The 21,806-nt window shown below is 44.0% G+C and overlaps 1 protein-coding gene across 1 annotated transcript in view; it reads left to right on the top strand.

Annotated features, from left to right (window-relative positions):
* LAMC1 (laminin subunit gamma 1) overlaps positions 1 to 21,806 on the top strand; it is a 369,035-nt gene that overhangs the window by 247,462 nt on the left and 99,767 nt on the right. Inside the window, exon 7 of the mRNA XM_030207519.1 lies at positions 6,367 to 6,465. Within this exon, the coding sequence (XP_030063379.1) occupies positions 6,367 to 6,465 (99 nt within the window). The remainder of the gene's footprint in view (positions 1 to 6,366; positions 6,466 to 21,806) is intronic.

Below are 21,806 nucleotides of genomic sequence, written 5' to 3'. Positions count from 1 at the left end.
GGCGCGGCCTCCGTTGAGACAGAGCCCTGAGCCCGGGGGGGGGGGGGGGGACCTCGAATTGAGGCTATTCAGGGAGCGGCTAGCCCCGGACGGGATCTGGGTGCGCAGGGCGAGTTTTTCTCACCTGATTTTGTGTTGTTATTGCATAAAGCTCTCCCTCAAGGATCGTCTGAGGCCCCTTCTATTGTCCCCCCCCCCCCCCCCCCCCCCCGGTGGATTCTGGCCTGGGACTGCCCGCTGAGGATATTTTCCCTGATATTTGGCATAAAGAAAAGCGTAAAAGGGCTAATTCCCCTTCAGATTATGGTGCACCTCCTTCCCCCCCCCCCCCCCCCCCCCCCCCCCGGGTCGGGCTGTGAGAATTCGGAGAGTTCTGGCAGGCCTTCGTGGTCTGAGGAGCCAGAGTCAGGTGCAGAATTACCACAGGATCTGGATGATCCCTCCGCGGTGAGGATTTTCCACCGTGATGAGCTGCCAGCGCTTATTTCAGATGCCCTACAGGTCCTTTCTGTTGAAGAGCCTGACAGTGGCACGGCCTCCTCTGTGAATCCTAGGATGGCTAGTACCAAAAAGCCTGCTCGAGCCTTTCCTTTGCATGACTCCATCCAAGAGCTTATTTCCGCTCAGTGGGCTGACCCCGAGGGACCTTTGAAAGTTTCCAGGGCTATGGGGCAATTATACCCTCTGCGTGAGGAGCATTTGGCTCGCTTTGCAATGCCTAAAGTAGATGCCCTGGTCACTGTGGTGACAAAGAGAACTACCCTCCCTGTGGAAGGAGGAGTTGCCCTGAAGGATATACAAGACCGTAGGCTGGAAGCAGCACTTAAATGGTCCTTTGAAATTGCAGGTCTTACTGTTCGGGCGTCTGCATGCAGTTGTTATGCTGCTAGAGCTTGCCTGGCGTGGTTGCAACAGGCAGTGGAACAGCCCGGAGATGGAGCGGAGCCCTTCTCGGATGTGGCTCCGCGGCTGGAGTCAGCCTTGTCCTTTTTGGCTGATGCCCTTTATGATATTGTCAGAACTTCGGCTAAACAAATGGCAGTAGCAGTGGCGGCTCGCCGTCTTATTTGGCTACGACATTGGGCAGCGGACATGGCCTCTAAGCAAAGGTTGGTGAAGTTGCCCTTTCAAGGCCTTCTATTTGGTGAGGAGTTGGAAAAAAAAATTGTTAAAGGCCTGGGAGATCCTAAACCCCAGCGATTGCCCGAAGATAGGCCGAGGCCTTCCTCCAAGGGCCAGGCGGTCCACTCCTCTTATAGACCTCGCTTCCGAGAAGCTAGAAGGTACCGCCTGGGGCTTTCTGCTGGGTTCACTTCTCATGCCCGTTTTTCAGCAGAGGAACTCCTTTCGCTCGGACAAGCGTTCCGCAGCCACCTGCTCTAGGCCTGGATTTCAGGGGTGACCCTCTCAATGATGGTGCGCTGGCCCCCTCCTCGATTCCTGTCATCGGAGGACGTCTTTGCCAAGGAGTGGGCCAATATTTCCTCAGATCAGTGGGTTCTGGACCTGATCAGAGATGGCTACAGAATAGAATTCAACGCCCCCAATAAGAGACGTGTTTGTGGAGTCCCGATGCGGTTCTGCCGCCAAACGGGCGGCGGTAGAGGAGACTTTGCAAGGTCTGATTCAGTTAGGGGCCGTGTCCCCGGTACCTCCCGTCGAACACGGCTACGGCCAATACTCCATCTACTTTGTGGTGCCGCGAAAAGGTGGGTCTTTTCGCCCTATTCTGGACTTAACAGAATTAAACAAGTCCCTGAGAGTGCGGCATTTCCACATGGAAACCCTGCACTCCGTCATTGCTGCGGTACAGCCAGGAGAGTTTCTCACATCTCTAGACCTGAAAGAAGCTTACTTGCACATAACAATTTGGTCCCCGCACCAGACGTTTCTGAGGTTTGCGGTGATGGGAAAGCATTTCCAGTACCGGGCCTTGCCTTTTGGCCTCGCCACAGCTCCCCGAACCTTTTCGAAGGTAATGGTGGTAGTAGCTGCTTTGCTCAGGCAAGAAGGTATCAGGGTTCACCCATACCTAGACGACTGGCTCATCAGAGCAGACTCTGTAACAGAGAGCTATCAAGCTACAGCCAGAGTGGTCTCAGTACTTCAATCTCTAGGCTGGGTCGTCAATTTGGCCAAAAGTCACCTGACCCCCTCGCAATCTCTAGAATATTTGGGGGGGGGGGGCCAGGTTCGACACAGACTCAGGCTATGTATACCTACCTGAGCTAAGGCGGTGCAAGCTTCAGAATCAGGTCCGTCTGCTCCTGAGGATGCCCCGCCCGCGAGCTTGGGACATTGTCCAGCTGCTGGGATCGATGACAGCCACATATGAAGTGGTGCCCTGGGCAAGAGCGCACCTGAGACCTCTTCAAAGATGGTCTCCAGTTTCTCAGGATTATCAATGCAGACTTTCTTGGCTCCCTGCGGCCTGACTCAGCATGGAGTGGTGGCTCTCAGACAGCATGCTGCGGCGAGGAATGCCGCTAGCGCTCCCCGATTGGTGTCTAGTAGTGACAGATGCCAGCCTGTGAAGGGCTGGGGTAACATTGCAAGGGGAAGCATGCCCAGGGTCTATGGACACCCGAGGAGTCGGAGTGGTCCATCAACCGCCTGGAGTTGAAAGCGGTGTTTCAGGCGCTTCTGGCCTTTCAAGTGACCCTGGAAGGATTGGCTGTCAGAGTGATGTCGGACAACACGACAGCAGTGGCCTACATAAATCGACAAGGCGGCACTCAGTGCAGAGCACTGGCCGCGCAGGCTGAACAGATTTGCCACTGGGCCGAGCTGCATCTTCAGTTTCTGTCGGCAGCTCACATTGCAGGTCAGAGCAACGTGCAAGCTGATTATCTAAGCAGGAATCATTTCGATCCAGCAGAATGGGAACTAGCAGACGAAGTATTCCTGCAGATATGTGCCAAATGGGGCAAGCCCATGATGGATCTTATGGCGACAAGTTCAAATGCCAAAGTCCCGTGCTTCTTCAGCAGACGGAGAGATCCTTGATCGGCAGGGTTGGATGCCTTGACTCAGCCCTGGCCTCCGGGCCTACTATATGTGTTCCCTCCGTGGCCCTTGATAGGGCGCCTGCTCTTGCGGATTCGGCTGCACCCAGGAGAAGTAAGCAACTTCATCGCCCCGGATTGGCCCAGGAGGCCTTGGTATGCGGACATCCGACAGATGCTAGTGGAGGCTCCCCTTCCTTTACCTCTGGTACCGAACCTGTTGTCACAGGGCCCGGTGACCATGGAGGATGCCTACCGCTTTGGTCTTATGGCATGGCGATTGAGAGGGCGCAATTGAGGGACAAAGGCTATTCAAACACAGTCATTTCCACTCTCCTGCAGGCCCGCAAGCGTTCCACTTCCGTGGCTTATGCCAGGATTTGGCGCCAGTTTGAGTCTTGGTGTGCTTCAAAAGCGATCACACCCATGCGGGCTCCTGTCTCGCCGATTCTGGACTTTTTGCAGGATGGTGTACAAATAGGCTTGGCCTATAATTCCCTGTGGGTGCAAGTGGCAGCGTTGGCCTCCCTTCGTGGTAAGGTTGAAGGCGTGTCTTTAGCTGCGCATCCAGATGTGGCACGGTTTCTTAGTGGGGTGCTTCGGCTCCGGCCTTCCGTGCGAGCACCCTGTCCAGCTTGGAACCTGGGGCTAGTTTTGAAGGCCCTGCAGGCTTCTCCTTTTGAGCCGCTTTGGCGAGCATTGGAGAAAGATTTGACACTAAAGACCGTTTTTCTTGTGGCCATTACTTCGGCGAGACGGGTGTCAGAGCTCCAGGTGCTATCCTGTAGAGACCCATTTCTGCAATTCTCAGAGTCCGGGGTCACGGTTCGGACCGTGCCTTCCTTCATGCCTAAGGTGGTTTCAGCGTTTCACCTAAACCAGCCTATTTTCTTGCCCTCCTTTGATAAGGAGGAGTTTCCAGAATCTTTTGGGCAGTTGCACCTTTTGAATGTGCGCAGGACTCTGCTGCAGTATCTGCGAATTACTATCTCTTTCAGGATCTATGATCATCTGTTTGTTTTGCTATCAGGTCCTCGCAGAGGGTCTCCAGCGTCTAAAACCACTATTGCCCTCTGGCTCAAAAACTATATTTTCAGCTTATCTGCTTGCCGGCCGGTCTCCGCCTGTAGCCTTTAAGGCGCATTCTACCAGAGCGATTTCTTCCTCTTGGGCTGAAACTGGAGCACTCTCTCATCAAGAGATATGCAGTGCAGCAACATGGGCTTCTAAGCTCTCTTTTGCCCGACATTACAGGCTGGATGTGGCTGCTAGGAGGGATGCGCGTTTTGGAGCACAAGTGCTAGCGCGTGGGGTGACCTGTTCCCACCCTATTTAGGGATTTCTTTGTTACATCCCATACGTAATGGCTTCATCTGCTTGATGACAAGGAAGGGAAAATTAGGTTCTTACCTTGGTAATTTTCTTTCCTTTTAGTCATAGCAGATGAAGCCATGAGCCCTCCCTGTATGATTGTCTGTATGCTGTGAATCTGTTTCAGGTTCTGTTCTTGTTTCCTGAAGTTCCTTCCTTGGGAGAAAGTTGGAAAACAGTCTTCAGGATTCATGTTCACTTATAGAAGGATGAGTCCATTCCCTCCAGTTTATGTTGTGGAGGATGAGTTTATTCCCTCCAGGAGGTTGCGTGTATCCCCTCCAGTTATACAATAAGGAGGACGAGTTTATTCCCTCCAGGAGGATGTGTTCATTCTCTCCTTTTGAGTTCATGCCCTTGTTAAGGGGCCATCGTTCGCTGTGAGGAAAGTTCATGTTATTCCCATTGCAGTTTGCCATACTGCTTTGGAAGCTTCAAATTCTGAAGAGGCAGTGGAGCTGGCTGGCCATGAAGCACTGTGAAAAGTTGTGTTCTCTATCTCCCCCTGCTGGTTGATGGACACAACCCATACGTAATGGCTTCATCTGCTACGACTAAAGGAAAGAAAATTACCAAGGTAAGAACCTAATTTTCCCCTTGTGTCTACTTTTTTTGCACAAATGGAACTAGTCAGTTTCACTTTCAAGCTCCTCAGAACCAAATTTAGTAGAATATTTAGAAATATTTATAAAAACTCAAAACAGCACAAGAAAATAGGATTGGACTAGAAGCCACCAGTTACCAATATTTTTATTATTTAACGTTCCTGAAGTTGGTATATCACTTTTTAAGACTGCAAAACTTTGGATTCTATTCATAGAAAAACTAAAGGTTCGGTTTGCCAAAGACCGGAGTAACTTGTGAAATGGACTCTTGTCCTCGGTCTCGTGCCTCAATAAATTGATGGTGGTTTTGTAAAATATTATTCTTTTGGGGGAGTATGAATATCCTTTTTTTTTTCTAATTTTTTCTATCTTAATTTTTCAGCCTTAGGGGCTCTTTGAGGGCTTTATTTGACTGAGGAGCATTGACCATTTTTTGTTCAAAATGTGCTCAAACTCCCCAGACAATTGAGCTTTTTGACCTTGTGTCAGCCATTTTTCCCTCCGTGTTAACGAGGTTGCTGAGTGGCTTTAAAAAGTGTGTTTGGTGCAATAGGACTGTCTTGGGCACAGATCCCCATAACGAGTGCATTCGGTGCTTGGGTCCGGAGTACTGGGACATACAGTGTAACCTTTATTCTGCACATTCAAGTGAGAACACTTAAAGCCCGCAGAGTCCAATGTGAAAATTTTTTTGGTTCGAACATGGCAGGGGATGCAGCACTGGACGCAGAACCTGCATTGATGTCTGCATTGACATCTGGTGCACCAACAGTGTATCAAGGATGCCCAGCATTGGACTCCATGTCTTCCTCATGGCGTGTATCGAGGGACCTACAGTGTAAAACCTAAGAAGCATCACCATTGTTCTCCATCTAGGCATGATGCTGAGACCTCACCTGTACCAGCACCTTCAACAAGTGTGTGCTAAACACTAGAGATGCCCATAGGAATGGGCTTCTCTAGCATTTAGCACACGCTTATTTTCAGCAAGTGCTAAAAATGCTATCGTGCCTTTGTGAAAGGACCCCACAGTCATATCTTCAAAAAAAAAAAAAAATGCAACACACAACCCTTCCATTAACTCTGCCAAAACAGATACACCTAAGACATCCATCCTCCTATTCTACGTAGAGCTGTATACCCCTCACATTTGCACCTTCACCCACCTATACATACCCTACCTATACCCTCCCACACTCCTATCAATCTGTTGATGAGCGTTCCCAAAGCCATATTTTTACATGTTTTCACTGCCTATCTGTTTAACTTGTGTAAATGTCTTACAAGTGTAATTAATTTACATCAGTATCAACCCATTTCCAGTAGAACGCACTGAGTGATCGTAGATTTGCTTACTTAATGCTAATTTCTCCATGTCCTCATAGGCCCTGCTCTTGTAACCTTGCTGGCAGTTCAGATGAGTGCAACAGTGACACTGGACGCTGCAGCTGTAAGGACAATGTGGAAGGATTTAACTGTGAGAGGTAATGGCCGTTGTGAACTATAAGGCACTACAGAGTTACTATTTTTTTATCATTTAAAGAAGGAATTTGACTGTAATTTCTGAGCCGCAATAGTTATTAAACTAATTTTATGCAACAGTTAAAGTAAACCACCTGCAGCAGAATTAAAGAGCTGTATGCTGTTCAAATTGAGATCAGTTATGTGATACGAGGTGAAATATTCACTGATGTGTATGCTGCCATATCACTAAATAAATTGTCTTGCTTGAGACACTTGGGAAAATGGCTTTCTTTCTAATGAACATGCTTAAAGGTGAGAGCAGAGAAAGAGGGCAGACGCTAGATGGAAGGAGGGAAGAGGAGGACGCAGACGCTGGATGGAAGGGAACAGAGAACGAGGGCAGACGCTGGATGGTAGGGAACAGAGAAAAACGGCAGACGCTGGATGGTAGGGAACAAAGAAAAACGGCAGACAGTGAATGAAAGGAGGCAGACGCTGAATGAAAGGAAGCAGGGAAAAAGGGCAGATGCTGGATAGAAGGGAGCAGAGCACCCTTTCTCAGTAATAGCTGAAGGCAAGTTACATTCAAGTACAGAAGAGGGCTTATAATTTAAGTTTTGTATCCGAGGCAATAGAGGGTTAAGGGACTTGTCCAAGATCTCAAGGATCAGTACAGTAGTGGGATTTGAACCCTGGCTTCCCTGGTTCTCAGCCTGATGTTCTAACCATGTTTGGAAGCTCATCAGCAAACTAAAGGCTAGTGGAGCTGAAGCCTGGTAGCCATTTGGCAACCTACCAAAAACTCTGATAGGTAAATTTATATTATAGTTGTCAATAACTTCAATTTCTGTTACATTACTGTTCACTTGGCCAACAGGAAGATGCGTGACTGGGAAGCTAGGGGTGACACAGCCAAGTGTTAAAGTACCTGCACATAATATCTCCAGAGTACTATAATACTGGAATGCTTACAGTGTGTATAATACCATAGAAGTACTGGGGTTCTTCCCTCCCCCTCATTTTTATTTATTTTGAATGGTGCTCATACAGAGGGAGCAGTGTTTCCTTTTAAGCTGTGCTAAACATCTAGGTATCTGAGTAAAATTCAGAGTAGCTATCAACTACACGTGAACAAGTAGAGAAAGCATGCAGAGTATAGCTCATGGAATTCTTTCCAACTTCCCTGCGAGAGTTTATGTATGTATGTGTATATCTGTGTATGTATCTGTAAGAAGCGCTCACAAGGTAATATAACTGAAAATTTTTGCTCACATCAACTCAGTCCTTTGCTTGTGAAGAAAATTTTTTGCTCATGCCAACTCAAGTCCTTAGAGGGAACACCGTTTTTCTCTGTTCCCTACCATCCAGCGTCTGCCCTCTTTCTCTGCTCCCTTCCATCCAGCGTCTTTGTCCTCCTCTTCCCTCCTTCCATCTAGCATCTGCTCCTTTCCATCCAGCGTCTGTTCCAAAACCAAAAAGTAAACAATAGCGGGGCCACACTATACACACCTGCAGCTGCCGGCTCTGCCCCGAAACAAGGAGTAACTTTGGAGGGGAGCGGGATTGGAAGCTGAGGGTATGTACAGTGTGGTTCCGCACATTCATATTTTGTTTTGCCACTGCTGGTTTGGGGAAAGTAGCAGCGGCAGATGGAGCAGGTCTCGGAGCACTGGCTACACGTTGGGCCAGGATGGCTGTGCGGCCTCATAGCAGAAGGTGCACAACCATGCAGCTTAGAGGGAACAGTGGTGTTCAGGAAATAGAGTTTAAGGAATGAAATTGATTGTTATACTCTTTACATAGCATTTTAAATTATGTATTAAAATTGGGTTTTGCATACCAAAAGTGTCAAAACGTGGCCTAGCGGTTAGGGTGGTTTACTTTGGTCCTGGGGAACTGAGGAACTGAGTTCTATTCCCACTTCAGGCACAGGCAGCTCCTTGTGACTCTGGGCAAGTCACTTAACCCTCCCATTGCGCCATGTAAGCCATATTGAGCCTGCCATGAGTGGGAAAGTGCGGGGTACAAATGTAACAAAAAAAAAACAACTTGTAAATGTATTCGTATACTATGGGCTTTTCATACAATAGCAAACAGAGAGGCTCTTCAGATCTGCACTTTAGTGAGGCAGAAAAAAGCAGATCCCAAATAGTGAGGCAGAAAAAAGCAGATCCCAAATGAAATGCTCCAGAACAAGATTCCTTTATTAAAACAATCACCTGATGTGGTCCGCATTTCACCCACTCAAGGGTGGCTGCTTCAGGGGTATAATACTAAAAAGAATAATTAAAACAATTCAATAATAAAAATATGTACAACTTCAATGAGTTGCTGGTAAAGATTATTTAAAAAGCACATGCACAGAAGATACACTGAGGGGTTCTTTTACTAAAGATTAGCTTGAGTTATCTGCAGCAGGGCCCATAGGAATAAAATGGGACCTACTGCAGATAACTTGAGCTAACCTTTAGTAAAAGACCCCTTGAGTTTTTTTAATCTGGAACAATGCAACACACAGACTTGTTCTTATTTATTGTTCATTATGATTTTTTAAATAGTTTTGGTGGCATGATTTCATTTATAAATGCAAGTATTTTATAATTTATATGATGGTCTTATAGTTAGTGCACATGATATTTTTCCTGGATCCCTCACATTTTATGTTTGCCATGTATTGAAAATATACATATTTTTTAATTATTGAGTTGTTTTAAATATTGTTTTTAATATTATACCCTTAAGTGCTGGCAATGAAATATTTGAAAGAGCTAGAGGTGAGAGGAGGGGGGGAGGGCTGAGGGAGGATGAAGGAAAGGTGCTGGACTCTTGCGAATGACGGCGGGATCAAGATGGAAAAGTTTCCAAAAAGAAAACAAAACCCTGCAGCTGCTGTTCTTTATGTGTTGGCCCTGTGACACACCTCGCCCTATGTTCATGACACACAGGTTGAGAACCGCTGCCCTAGACTGAAAAGGGAGGGCTGATAATTATCTTGGAGAAACACATGGCTGACTTTGTGTTTAACTGGAGGACAGATCTGAAGGCTATCAAGTTTGTTAGTTTGCAAGTTGCTCAGGGATATGCCGGAAGTTCTGTTTGCCTATATCCCCTAAAGAAAGCCTTTGGGCTAACTTGACTAACTTTAAGATCTTTAAGGCTTTTCTAATAGGCTCATTGACCAGGCTGAATGCTTAATGGTACATAGAGACTACCCCCCTAAGCAGGGAAAAGATCCAGAGCAGTGTGGGTCTTAAAGACCAGTTTCTCTGCTGGGTACTGACGATAAAATATTCACAAAAATAATAGTAACCTGATTGCAGGGGTATATTCCTGGGCTGATTTGTGAGGACCAGACGGTACATATAATAGATAATTGGCAGACAATGGATAACAGGCATATTTTACACCATTTATGGTATACCCATACCAAGGGCAAATTGGCATTGGTGTTATCAGTTAATGCTGAGAGTACCTTCAATTGGATGTCTTGGTCAAATGGGGTTAGGTGGAAAGTTTTTACAGTGGGTATGAGTATATTGTATTTTAAAATTTTTTATTTATTTAGTTTCATTTGCTATACCATTTATCAAACATAAATATCAAAACACAAGATAGAATTTTATAATACAGACAATTGCGTCAGAATTTTATAATACAGACAATTGCGTCTAGACGCAACAGAGTGGGAGTCAAATTGCACAGCAAAACAAAACTGGCAAACTAATGAATTGGAGCATATAAGGTGTGAAGACAATCCGATATGGATAACAGCCCAAAGTTATCTGATCAGTTTTAAAGTATAATTCAATTCAAGTTATAAGCTTGTTTAAACATCCAAGTTCTAAGGACCATTTTAAACTTAAAGTAGGAACTTTGACAAAGTTCCGTATGGAGAGAATTCCAGGGTGATAGAGCATTGCGTGCAAAGGCAATATTATGTGAAATATGCAGCCATAGTCTTTAACAGGAAGGAATTATAAAAAAAAATAGCTTGACATGAACACGGGTTCCGCAAAAGCTGATAAGAGTATGTAAGTAAATTCCAGTATAGTAGGCACGATAAGTCAAAATGAGGATTTTGAACTTAATGCAGTATAAAACTGTCAACCAATGTTTTTGCAACATGATCATACCACTCACTTGTTTTGTTTATTAATGGGGGTTATACAGAAAACCTTAGTTTGAATAGAGGAATTAGACAATGATGTCCCTTGTCTCCTTTACTTTTGGCTGTGGCAGTGGAGCTCCGTGCATAATGAGTATACGGAGAAGCTGATATAGTCACAATCAGAAGGCAAAATGTTCCACTGGAGGGAAGGCACCAAGCAAAAAACAGTAGAGCAATGGAACCTCTCATAGATGGTGTTCATAATTCTTTATTGAAAGCAGTAAGAGTGGCCTGACACAATTCATGTTTCGGCCTACACCGACCTGCATCAAGGGTCTATAAAATATTAAACATCATACACAATATGATGAAAAAAAAATTGTACATAAATATACATGGAAAACCTAGAAAATTCACCGTACTTAGGAAACTGTCATCTAATAAATGTTCCTAGATTGGTCATCAATGGATAAAATCTCCTGTTAACAATTTAGAAACGATCTAAAATGTGAGAAGAGAGACAATATATTAAAAAGACATTTACACAAACATGTGGAAATAGATAAAAAATCTATGTCAACATTCATTAAAGCATCAAATAATTAATACCCGGCATAGTAATATATTATGTTTCAACATTTTTATTTTTATTGATGGCTCAACATGTTAAACATAGCCAGCAAACCTTACATATAACAATCCAAGTAGCTATACATACCGGCATTTGTTAAAGTACTATAATTCTACATCAAAATTTTCAATTTTTTCCCTTCCCCACCCTAACCATTCCTTCCCCCCCACCCCTATTGCTTTACCTCCCTAATTAAGAACAGTCCAGAATGTTAGATGGTGCCGTCCTGCACATCAACAGTCTCTAAGGTGAATTCAAAAAGAAAACCGTGTTGCCATTGAGTAGCAAGATAAACAATAACTCCCTCCCCACCAAACCCCCCCCCCCCCCCACTCCAGGAAGGAATAGACCTCTATTATCCTTAACTTCTTAACGTCTAATTCCATCCAATCAGGCACATACCCAAAAGACACTTAGATCAATAAACCTTCTAATTGTACTACAAAAAACAATTGGAACTCTCTCCATCTTCACCAGTAGACCTCAAACCGAACCCGATATCCATTGCCTAATAAAGCCCTCCCCACCACCCCACCTCCAGGGCTATCCCAAATCCATCCCAGAAATCCCATTAAAAAAAAAAGAAGGCTTACCAGTGTACCCCATCCCTAAGCTAACCAGGGTTACAAGGAGACCCCTACACCCCTCCCCATCTCGTGAACAAAGAACTGAAAACTCCCTCAGTGGGTTTATGAGGTAAATAACAAATTTCGCCCTTTAGAGGTAAGATCCTCGTTTAGGGGAAGTTCTCGCCTCCGTAGCCTCCCAGGCCGCCAGAAGATGTACTTGGTTTCACCAGTGCCAATAAGCAGGAGACATTTCCGCACTACTAAGTTCAATTTCTGACAGAACAAGCGCGATGGGAGATCTAAGGGCGCGAAGGCCCTGGGCTGGTCCAGCAGAAACTGCCTCTCCATCCCTCGAATTATCTGCCCCAATGACCTACTCGGAAAGCTTCTCACCCGCAGCCAAAAGGCTCGCACCACAGGACACGACCAAAAAGAATGGGGAATAGCCCCACATTTAGAGCAGGTCGAAGTCATCGTTCCGGACAGATGCGCCAATTGAGATTTTGTCATGTAGCCCCTCAACACCACTCTGTAACCACATTCTTTCAATCTCATCTGTTACCAACCTACATATGCTTTTTAACGTGGCCGCCACATCCCATTGCGCTAGAGATACTCCTAAGTCTTCCTCCCATCTCTGTTTAAGGCGGTCATAATTTTTCTGGGCCTTCGTCTAACTATGGCCTTATGAAGCCCCGAAATCGAAAGACGCTCCTCTAATTTCTCTTGAAAAAAGCCTGAAGCAGCTCTCCCAATCGCTGACCCAAAGAAGCTTGATCTAATGAGGCCACATAGTGTTTGATTTGCACATACACAAACCGGTTCCCCCAAGTAGGTCCCACCTTGTCTTGCAAAATATCAAATGGAATCAACCTCCCATTCTCCTGGAGGAGATGTTCTAATATGGAAAAACCCTTACAAGCCCACTCCAGAAAGACCGGATTGTCCATCCCAGCTTCAAAATTGATACTACCTCGAATGGGCAGTTGATCTGTAATCCGTGGATTCCCCCCCAACAATCTCACTAGCCAAATCCACACCTCATGCATCGGTCGCAACAACATACTCCTGTTTACATGTTTAGGCACACGCCCCTGGGGGAGATGTAGAAGGGAGAAAAACCCCTGGGTGCCAAAATACTCTTGCTTCAAATCTGTGGGCGTGTATGTCTGTGTTGAATTAAACCAGTCCCCCAGGTGCCGGAGTAAACACACCTGGTAATATATTAAACAAGACAATTTCACAGGTAAACTGGGTCCAGTCTACAGTATAAACAACTGCATCCTCTGGGACAGTTTGTAGAAGGAGCGCTCTTAGCCATTTGATGAGCCAGTGGAAGAATATGGAGTAAAATGGAGAGAGAGAGGGAATACCATCAAGTGCTAGATTTTCTCCAACATAAAGCCTTTAGGGACCTTAAAGAGGTCAAAAGTCCTCTTGAATGTTCTCTTCGTCCAGGGATGAGTAAGGGCACCATGTCGCTTATGGAACCCTTCTGGCACAGTACGATGGGATTACCCTGTCGGAGCATAAGTGGGAGGTAATACTAGAGAACTGGGTAGGAAAGGATGGGAGAAGATTTACCAGAGCTTGATGAACGTGTCAGTAGCTAGCAGTTTGGTTGGGAACAGCTGTAAGATTTTTTTTTATCAGTGGTATTTTACCCCAGGAAAAAATACAAGAACTTTATAGATTGGGCACTGGCTTATGTTGGCAGGGTTGTGGTAATCAAGGGTATTTCTCTCGTGTGGTGGATTTGCCCAGTTATCCAAATTTTGTGGGAGCAAGTGGGGACTGTGCTGGAGGTGATACTACATCTGACATTGGAAAGGATGATGAGACCCTTTTTGCCAACTGAAGCAGGGGCAAAATGATAGCAATTATGGTAATAACTTGAGTAGTGGTGGCTACACACTGGACCACCCTTTCAACAGGTGATAACTAAGCTAGACTGTGTTTTTTTAATATCTAAATCGACAGTTCTACACTGCAATAGAATTGGGCCCTTAATAAGAATTTGGGAACCCTTTGATAAATAGAAGGAACTTACTATTGAATAAGTTGTACTAAAGCTCAAGGTATGGATATTTACACATACAGGTTTCCATGAGAAAATTATGTGAACAGGACCTATCCTGCTCTTGTATTCCTTGGGGAGGCTATAGAGAGGGAGGGGATGTGGGGGAGAGGGCTACAAAGAATAATGAATGTGAGATAATTTTGTGTAATGGTTTTGAAGCTTGCATTCCATCTTTAATTGTATTTGGTAATGTACTGAACGGAACAGTACATCATTAGGTTTGTATATTGTAAACTATTAAATTGAAGAAAATTCAGTGTACTCAAAGAATGAAACGTTGTAATCCTGTCCCTTGAGGAGAACTTGTAACTCTTGGATCTCGTTATTCAAATTATTAGGGCACAGTAAAATATATTTTATATTGCCAGCTTGCTGGAACATAGGGTAAAAGTCTTATTTTTCATAGATTGAGAGAATAAATCTAGAAAGATACCGAACCCCCTCCCAAGAAGAAGAAAAGTGAAATGAAATAAAAGGTTAAAGCCCATTTCTTTTATTGTTAAGATAAATTGTTCTGCTAGACAGAACGGGAAACCAAGAAACAGGATGTAAAAAATATGCCAACAAATTCAGTGATGTGAAAAGGTTTTTCCTCCTTTCCTGATTTCCCCTGTTGTTGCATATGTGTCACGCTGAGGGTTTCTGATCTTTAAACAAAATGTAGTATTAGAGGGGGAACCTGAGTAAACATGTAACAGTTTTAATTATTATTTTATTTATTTAAGGATCAAAGTAATACACACCTATATCACCCATGTGAAAAAGTAACTTACTCCTGGGGAATTCTGTGCAAAAAATACTGAAAGTTCTGTGCTCAATATTTGAAAATTTCTGCAAAATACTGCACACTTTTGGAATGTTCTTATGTGGAGTTCCCCCATTATAAGGGCAGACTCCTCCCCTTCAGGCATGAAATATTATCCCTGCCATCACAGCTGTTTTCCTTCTCAAGTTCCACTTTCCCCATCTCTCTCAGCTTGGATTCTTTTCCTTCACCTAGTAAGTTCATCCTCTAGCTTTCTCTTCCCCTTCTCCAGGGTGAACACCCATGTTTCTCCTCCTCCCCCACCCCTTTTGTGTTCACCTCCTCTCTACTCTCTAGCAGCAATCTGTCTTCTACAGTCCTCTGTCAAACTCACAAGACCACAGTTCTGTCCCTAAAGTCTCTTCCGCCTTCCTCGCGGTAAAACCACCTCATCTTTCTCTGCTCTAATCCCCATGGCATATACACTTCATCCATCTTTCTCCCCCAAAGTGCGTACCACCTCAGCCACATTTCTCCAGGCTTGTATGGATGAACTGAGTTTGAGTGCAAGGTGGGGATTTGGTGACGGTGTTTGTGAGTAGCCAAATCATATTTTAGGGTGGATGAAGATTTATGGGGATTGTCATACGTGGGCTTGGTGGTTGAGCCGCTACTCTGTAGTGGCTGCTGAGTGAGCCAGTGTTGGGGCTAGGGGATGATATGTGGGAGGGAAGCAGCAATAGTTGGGGATAGTAGATGGAGAGATGGTGAGGGCAGAGGAGGAACCAAGGTACTTGAGCTGAGTTGGATGGGAGGATGGATATAAGTGTAGACAGTGGTGTGCTGGAGCAGGCTCTCACAGGCTCTCGAGAGCCGTTTGTTAAGTTTTTAAGAATTTTGGGAGCCGGTTCTCCATGGCTACTTTAACAAATGGATCCCAAAATGTGAGCTCGGGCCCCTCCTGAATTCTCTTTTACTTTGCTGGTGAGAGAGAGCCCCCTGTTAACAATTTACCAGCACACCCCTGGGTGTAGATATCATGGAGATTAAATTGCATTGTGTGCTGGTATCTCTAAAGGTTGTGTCTGAATTCTTGGCGGAAAAGGAGTCTGTTAAAATGGAAGGGGAGGAGACTAAAAGCTGATGTCACCTGCATACAAGAGATGCATCTGAAGAGAAGCCAGAATTATACCCAGGTTTTCCTAGCTTCTAACACACTACAACCTAAAAAGGGAGGGGAGGGGATCCTGGTTTCTTCTAGGCTGGGGTTTAAAGTGCTGGAGGTTAAGAGGTATCAGAGGAAGAAGTTTGTTTTACGGGCAGAGGTTGCTGGACAACAAATGGTGGTTGGGAGTATTTATGGCCTCAGTACTGCACAAGGCAGTGTGTTGAGTGACCAATGCCTGCTAATAGGTATTTGGCAGGATTGTAATGAGAGAAAGAGGAAGTATTGCCAAATTGCTGTACTTAAGTCACATCTAAGGCTGCCAACTGGATCCAGATTCTCAGGACAGGGTTGATCCAGTCCTGGGTTTTACCCCAGTGCATGCTTGGACTTTAAGGAATGCAGGGGGGAAATCAGAAATACAAGTTCCAGCATGCAGCAGGGTAAACCCAGGACTGAATCAACCCTGTCCTGTGAATCTGAGTCCAGTTGGCAGCCTTAATCATGTCCTTTGTGCATGATTGGAAACCAGCCTTAGTCTAGATCAGGGGTTGGGTATCCATAGTCATTGAGGGCCACAACCCAGTTGGGTTTTCAAGATTTCCACAATGAGTATGCATGAGATTGATTTGCATGTACTTCTTCCATGGTATGCAATAGATCTCATGCATATTCATTGTGGAAATCTTGGAAATCTGACTGGGTTGTGGCCCTCAGACTGTGGTTGCCTACCTCTGGTCTTGATAATCATCCTATGCTTCTAAATTTCTGCATTATCACATTGACCATGACCAACAATACCAAACAATAAAGAAGTCTCTCAAAACTTGAGCTGAGACTGCTTTCTCTGGCCAAGAGATATACACATCTTAGATAGCAGCAATTTTCCTTCTTCTCCCCTCCCTCTCCCTAAAAATTGTAAAAAAAAAAAAAACGTTAGCCCATCTGAAGACATATAGAAATCACTATTGAATTCTTGTGACTTCCTTCAGCTGTCTGTTTGGCGTGAACATGCATTCATTCGCTGTGTGTGCATGGACGTACATGGGTTATCCTCATGTTTTATTGATTTCCATTTGTTCTTAACCACTATTCAGGAGACAGGAAAAAATTTGCATTGAGCTATCTCCATGGGGATTTTAATGAAAACTATAAAACTGTCTGTATACCAAGGGACCAAAATCAAAGGGGGGGGAGGGGCGCAGCTTTGTCTATTTGCTCTGCCTCCTTTTGACATGTATAAGTGTGCTTTGTCAGATGTAGCCAGGCTGATTAGTATATTCAACTCTATTTAATCTAAAATCTTAACCCTTACTTTCCATGATACTAACAGTCCTAAACGTAATTTAAAAATGCCCCTTTTTAATGTGGGTAAAAAGACACAATACATTGTTAATCCTGATGATATTTTTATCCTCTTTTGTGGAGGGCAGTTTTTAATCCGACCGTTTACTAGGTAAATAGCTATTTGCCATGCAGATCTACACATCTCTTTCATCGTCTCGTCACCTCCTCCAGTCTTTCACTGGTGGATTGTTTAAACCAGTTCGCTGAAAGATTTTCCATTCCAGCAGCCTCAACATTGACAAGAAGCACATATCAGCAAAAAAGGCGCTCAAGCTTTTTGACCAACAAATGAGACTCTCTACGTCAGCCAGCTGGAGCTCAGAGTGTAGTCTGCAGTGCTCTCCATCCCTTCATGCCCCATCTTTGAGAAAATGTAGTTAATATAATCAAGTGACAATGTACTGTACCAAGCAAGGAGGCATAGGGTGCTCATCACTGTTCCAGAAGACAGCAAAAATTTGGGATTGAGCAGTCTCTACGAAGCTTTTTATGAAAACTGCATGCCAGAGGACCAGAATCAGTTGGCAGATTGTGTCTTACATTTCCATTTGAATAGCAAAGAAATTGCAAAATATAGAACGGAGAGAGCAAAGCTGTTTATGAATTTGTCTTTCAAAGCCAAATCTGTAATGGGTTTTCTGTATAAGCAGCAAGATAAATTAGACACAATCCTTCCCAGAAGTTGGTCTTCAGTTAAATGCTGAAGTGCCTTTGTTAGGATGCGCATGCTCAGAAGCCTTTCCAGTATTAGAGCTGCTCCATCCTGGCAGTATTGGATGCCGTCACCTACTCATCTGTTTGATTTATCCTGCTGTTTATGGAGAACATCTGTTAAAAGGTAAGCAACTTAACTTTATCCTTTTCTCTATTTTATAACAGTTTATTCTCTTCTTTCTCTCAAGAAGCTCCAGTGTCTTTAAGTAGTAAAAGAGCTATTTTGATGATTGCCCACACTGTATGTGGGAAAAAATCCATGTGCTGTTCTGCAATGTGTACACTTTTTACCTGCATTTTGTGGAAGCACAACCTGGGTATGGTTAGACCGAGGGAGGAAATAACCGACATAGTTCTGTATTTTCAAAGCAAAGCACATGACCGTGGATACTCTTTTTCTTAGGCAATTTTTAAAGAATGCTTTACATCAGTTTTCAAAGGCAACTCCAGGCTCCATCAGTTTTCAAAGGCAACTCCAGGCTCCATCCCTTCTATCTCGCCTCACCCCATGCCTGGAACACACTCCCTGAGCCCATACGCCGTGCCCCCTCCCTACCCATCTTCAAATCAATGCTCAAAGCCCACCTCTTCAATGTCGCCTTCGGCTCCTAATCACTACACCACTTCTCAGGAAACTTATCTACCCCAACTTGACATTTCGTCCATTAGATTGTAAGCTCTTCCGAGCAGGGACCGTCCTTAATTGTTAATTTGTACAGCGCTGCGTAACCCTAGTAGCGCTCTAGAAATGTTAAGTAGTAGTAGTAGTACTAGTGCAGGTTTTCAGTGAAAAATTATGGGAATTCTTTTGGGGAAAGCTTTTTATAAAATTGTGCAGGGGTATATGTACATAAATAAGCATGCATGCCAAATGTTTGCACATACGTTTATGCAGACTATATGGGAAGAGCAGAGACAAAGTTGTAATGTACAATTGCATTTTATAAAATACATAGGTACATGCATAGAAAATGGGCACAAATTTACATCATCTTTTCAGCAGGTGTATATTTGGTGCATGTGATTTCTTTATTTATTTATTTTTTTAATGTTACTAATTAACACATTACTGGGCAGCAGTAACAGAATGGACTTGTTTGACTGGCCTATTTCATTTCAATACCTCGTTTCTCTTCTGTAAATTCTCCTTTGCCTTAAAGCAAAAACTTCAGTGCCTGAAAACCTTCACTTTTTCTATTTTTTTTCTGTATTCTAGGGCTCCTTTTACAAAGCAGTGCTACTGATTAGCTGCACACTGAATGCAAGGAAAGCCCATTCAATCCCCATGGGCTTCTTTGCGTTCAGGGCAGGCTATTTGGTAGCGCAGCTTTGTAAAAGGAGCCCATAGTTAATGATGGCTGTGGGGTTTTTTGTGCTCTGCATCTTCCTTTGTGTCCAGACATCCTATTTAAAGGATTGTAATTTCTGTCCCTCTGTTTCACAAACTTCACCTGATTGAATGTCTTGTTTACAATTTCTATAAAGTATGTTGCAAACAAGCTGGATGTCTAGGATTTTTGTTTTGGTCTGTATTGTCTCCAACAATATAAAATGTTGGCTAGTCATGAGAAAGGGGGATAATTTTAAAAGTAACTTGCACTAAAATTAAATTTCTTATGCATAACTGCATAACTTTAAGGGCCTGAAATGCAGCCGGCAGCACTCAGCGTTTTGCTGACCGCTGCTGGTGTTATGCCTGGAAATTCAGTGTCGGGCCATGTCTCGGCTTCTGCATTAAATTTCCTGGTTTGCGGAACTGGCTAACACATAGCTGAAGTGCAATATTCAGCACTTAAACAGTTATAGGGCACTGCATAAAGATAGGTCCGACTTTTATGCAGTTAAGTGCTGAATATTGGCACCCCCAGAATGCCCCCTCAAATCAGCATAGCCAGGACCTTTTTACAAGGGGTGTGTCTTTCCCACCCCCTTGTGCCGCTTCCATCCCCCACCTTAATCCTCTCTGCTTCACCTGGGCAGTGGTACTCATAGGCTGCCTTGGTGGCCTGCTCCGGGACTTCCTCCCTGAACCATCCCACCCCATCTAGGTGGGTCGATTCAGGGAGGAAATCCCAGAGCAGGCTGCAGGCAGTATCTCTCCACACTTGTCCTTCCCTACACCCCTTCCCGTGCACTCCGCTCCATGGATAAATCCTTCTTATCTGTTCCCTTCTCCACTACTGCCAACTCCAGACTTCGCGCCTTCTGTCTCGCTGCACCCTACGCCTGGAATAAACTTCCTGAGCCCCTACGTCTTGCCCCATCCTTGGCCACCTTTAAATCTAGACTGAAAGCCCACCTCTTTAACATTGCTTTTGACTCGTAACCACTTGTAACCACTCGCCTCCACCTACCCTCCTCTCTTCCTTCCCGTTCACATTAATTGATTTGATTTGCTTACTTTATTTATTTTTTGTCTATTAGATTGTAAGCTCTTTGAGCAGGGACTGTCTTTCTTCTATGTTTGTGCAGCACTGCATATGCCTTGTAGCGCTATAGAAATGCTAAATAGTAGTAGTAGTAGTAGTAATATGGATGCTGCTGCCCAGGTGAAGCTCAGAGGAGTTTTAAAGGGAGGGGAGTAGATCTGACGGGATGTGTACGCCAAAACACAAATACACCACTGCCCCAAATAGCCAGTTTTTACATAGATGCTAACCGTTTCTGGTCTGTTAAATCGTTTTGAATATCGATGAATAAATGTATAACTTATTCATTTAACCCATTTACTGTCAGTACATGGATATACTTAACCCAGGGGCAGGCAATCATTATATACAGAGGGCAATATGAATGTCGATATTAGCCTTAGTGGGCTGCGATATTATGTAATGTTGGAAAATGAATATAGGCCACCTGTGATGAATATAAATTTAACTAAAAATGATGGAAACAAACTGCTAGAGTGACAATTCTGAAAATATTTGTGAAAACAGTGTTTAAGATTGCTAAAACTCTGGTTAATGATGTTTTCTGTGTGTCCTTCCTGTGGTCTCGTGAGCTGCATTTAGGCTACAGGTTATTCACCCCTGGGTTAATCAAACCAAGTTTTACTTTGGAACATATTGATCTCAATTTGAACTTGTTCAGAAAAATAAGTGAGTTACTCAACTTAGTGTTATTGCAACATCGGCAGAATCCATACTACAAATTCTCTACAGCAGTGTTAGTGTCCTAAAATAAGTTCTGCTAGCAAGAGCTATTTTTAAAATGATAGAAACTAAAACATTTAGCATGAATGTCAATCTGGTATCTGCTGCACATATAGCAAGTGGTACTTTTACATTCACAACAATGTAGTCATCATCCATCAGGAATTTTGATGATGTGATGATCCAAGATAAGATCAGAGAGCTTTCTTCAGATATGAATCTCTGCCTTACAGCTGTTCTCTGATAGATGGCATCTTGGGACCCTTTTCAACCCAAGAGCAAGATAGTCTCCATCTTTGCCACAGACTAGTCATATATATTACAAAACATGCCCATCATCATTTCTTTCCTTTCACAGCTATTCAATATTTGGTAGTGGAACTGCCCTAACAGATCCCCACTCCACCCATGTTGGCGTTGTAAATTGCTATGAAGTTGGGTTGAGTAATGCTGACTACTTTCCACTCTGCATGAAAATAGCTTAGCCATAAAAAGTGGATCCATACTTTGAAAATTACTTGCCAGCTGTGTTGTCATTCCACTTTTCACCTAATAATTCATTTTTTGTATCACAGACATAATCATAGTTGCCATATTTTTTTTGTGCAATGATTTTCTTTCCTGTAATTCACTGCCAAGTAGTCTTGGCTCATATACATTCCCAACTGAATGAGAGTTTGACTGTCAGAGCTTGAACATCAGCCAATGAGAAATGAAAACAATTGTTCTGCAGGGATGGTCCATTGACCTGGAAGAGAGAGAGACTGGATTCTAGGAAGGTAGCTCCCTTGTGCAGACTGTGATAGTAAAACAGCTGCCAGAGAATGCCTTAAACCTCAGTCATTCACAT

The sequence above is a fragment of the Microcaecilia unicolor genome, chromosome 6 (assembly GCF_901765095.1).
Source record: "Microcaecilia unicolor chromosome 6, aMicUni1.1, whole genome shotgun sequence".
Taxonomy (NCBI): domain Eukaryota; kingdom Metazoa; phylum Chordata; class Amphibia; order Gymnophiona; family Siphonopidae; genus Microcaecilia; species Microcaecilia unicolor.
Note: the sequence above shows the minus strand (reverse complement) of the source record. Positions and strands in the feature narration are given on the sequence as shown.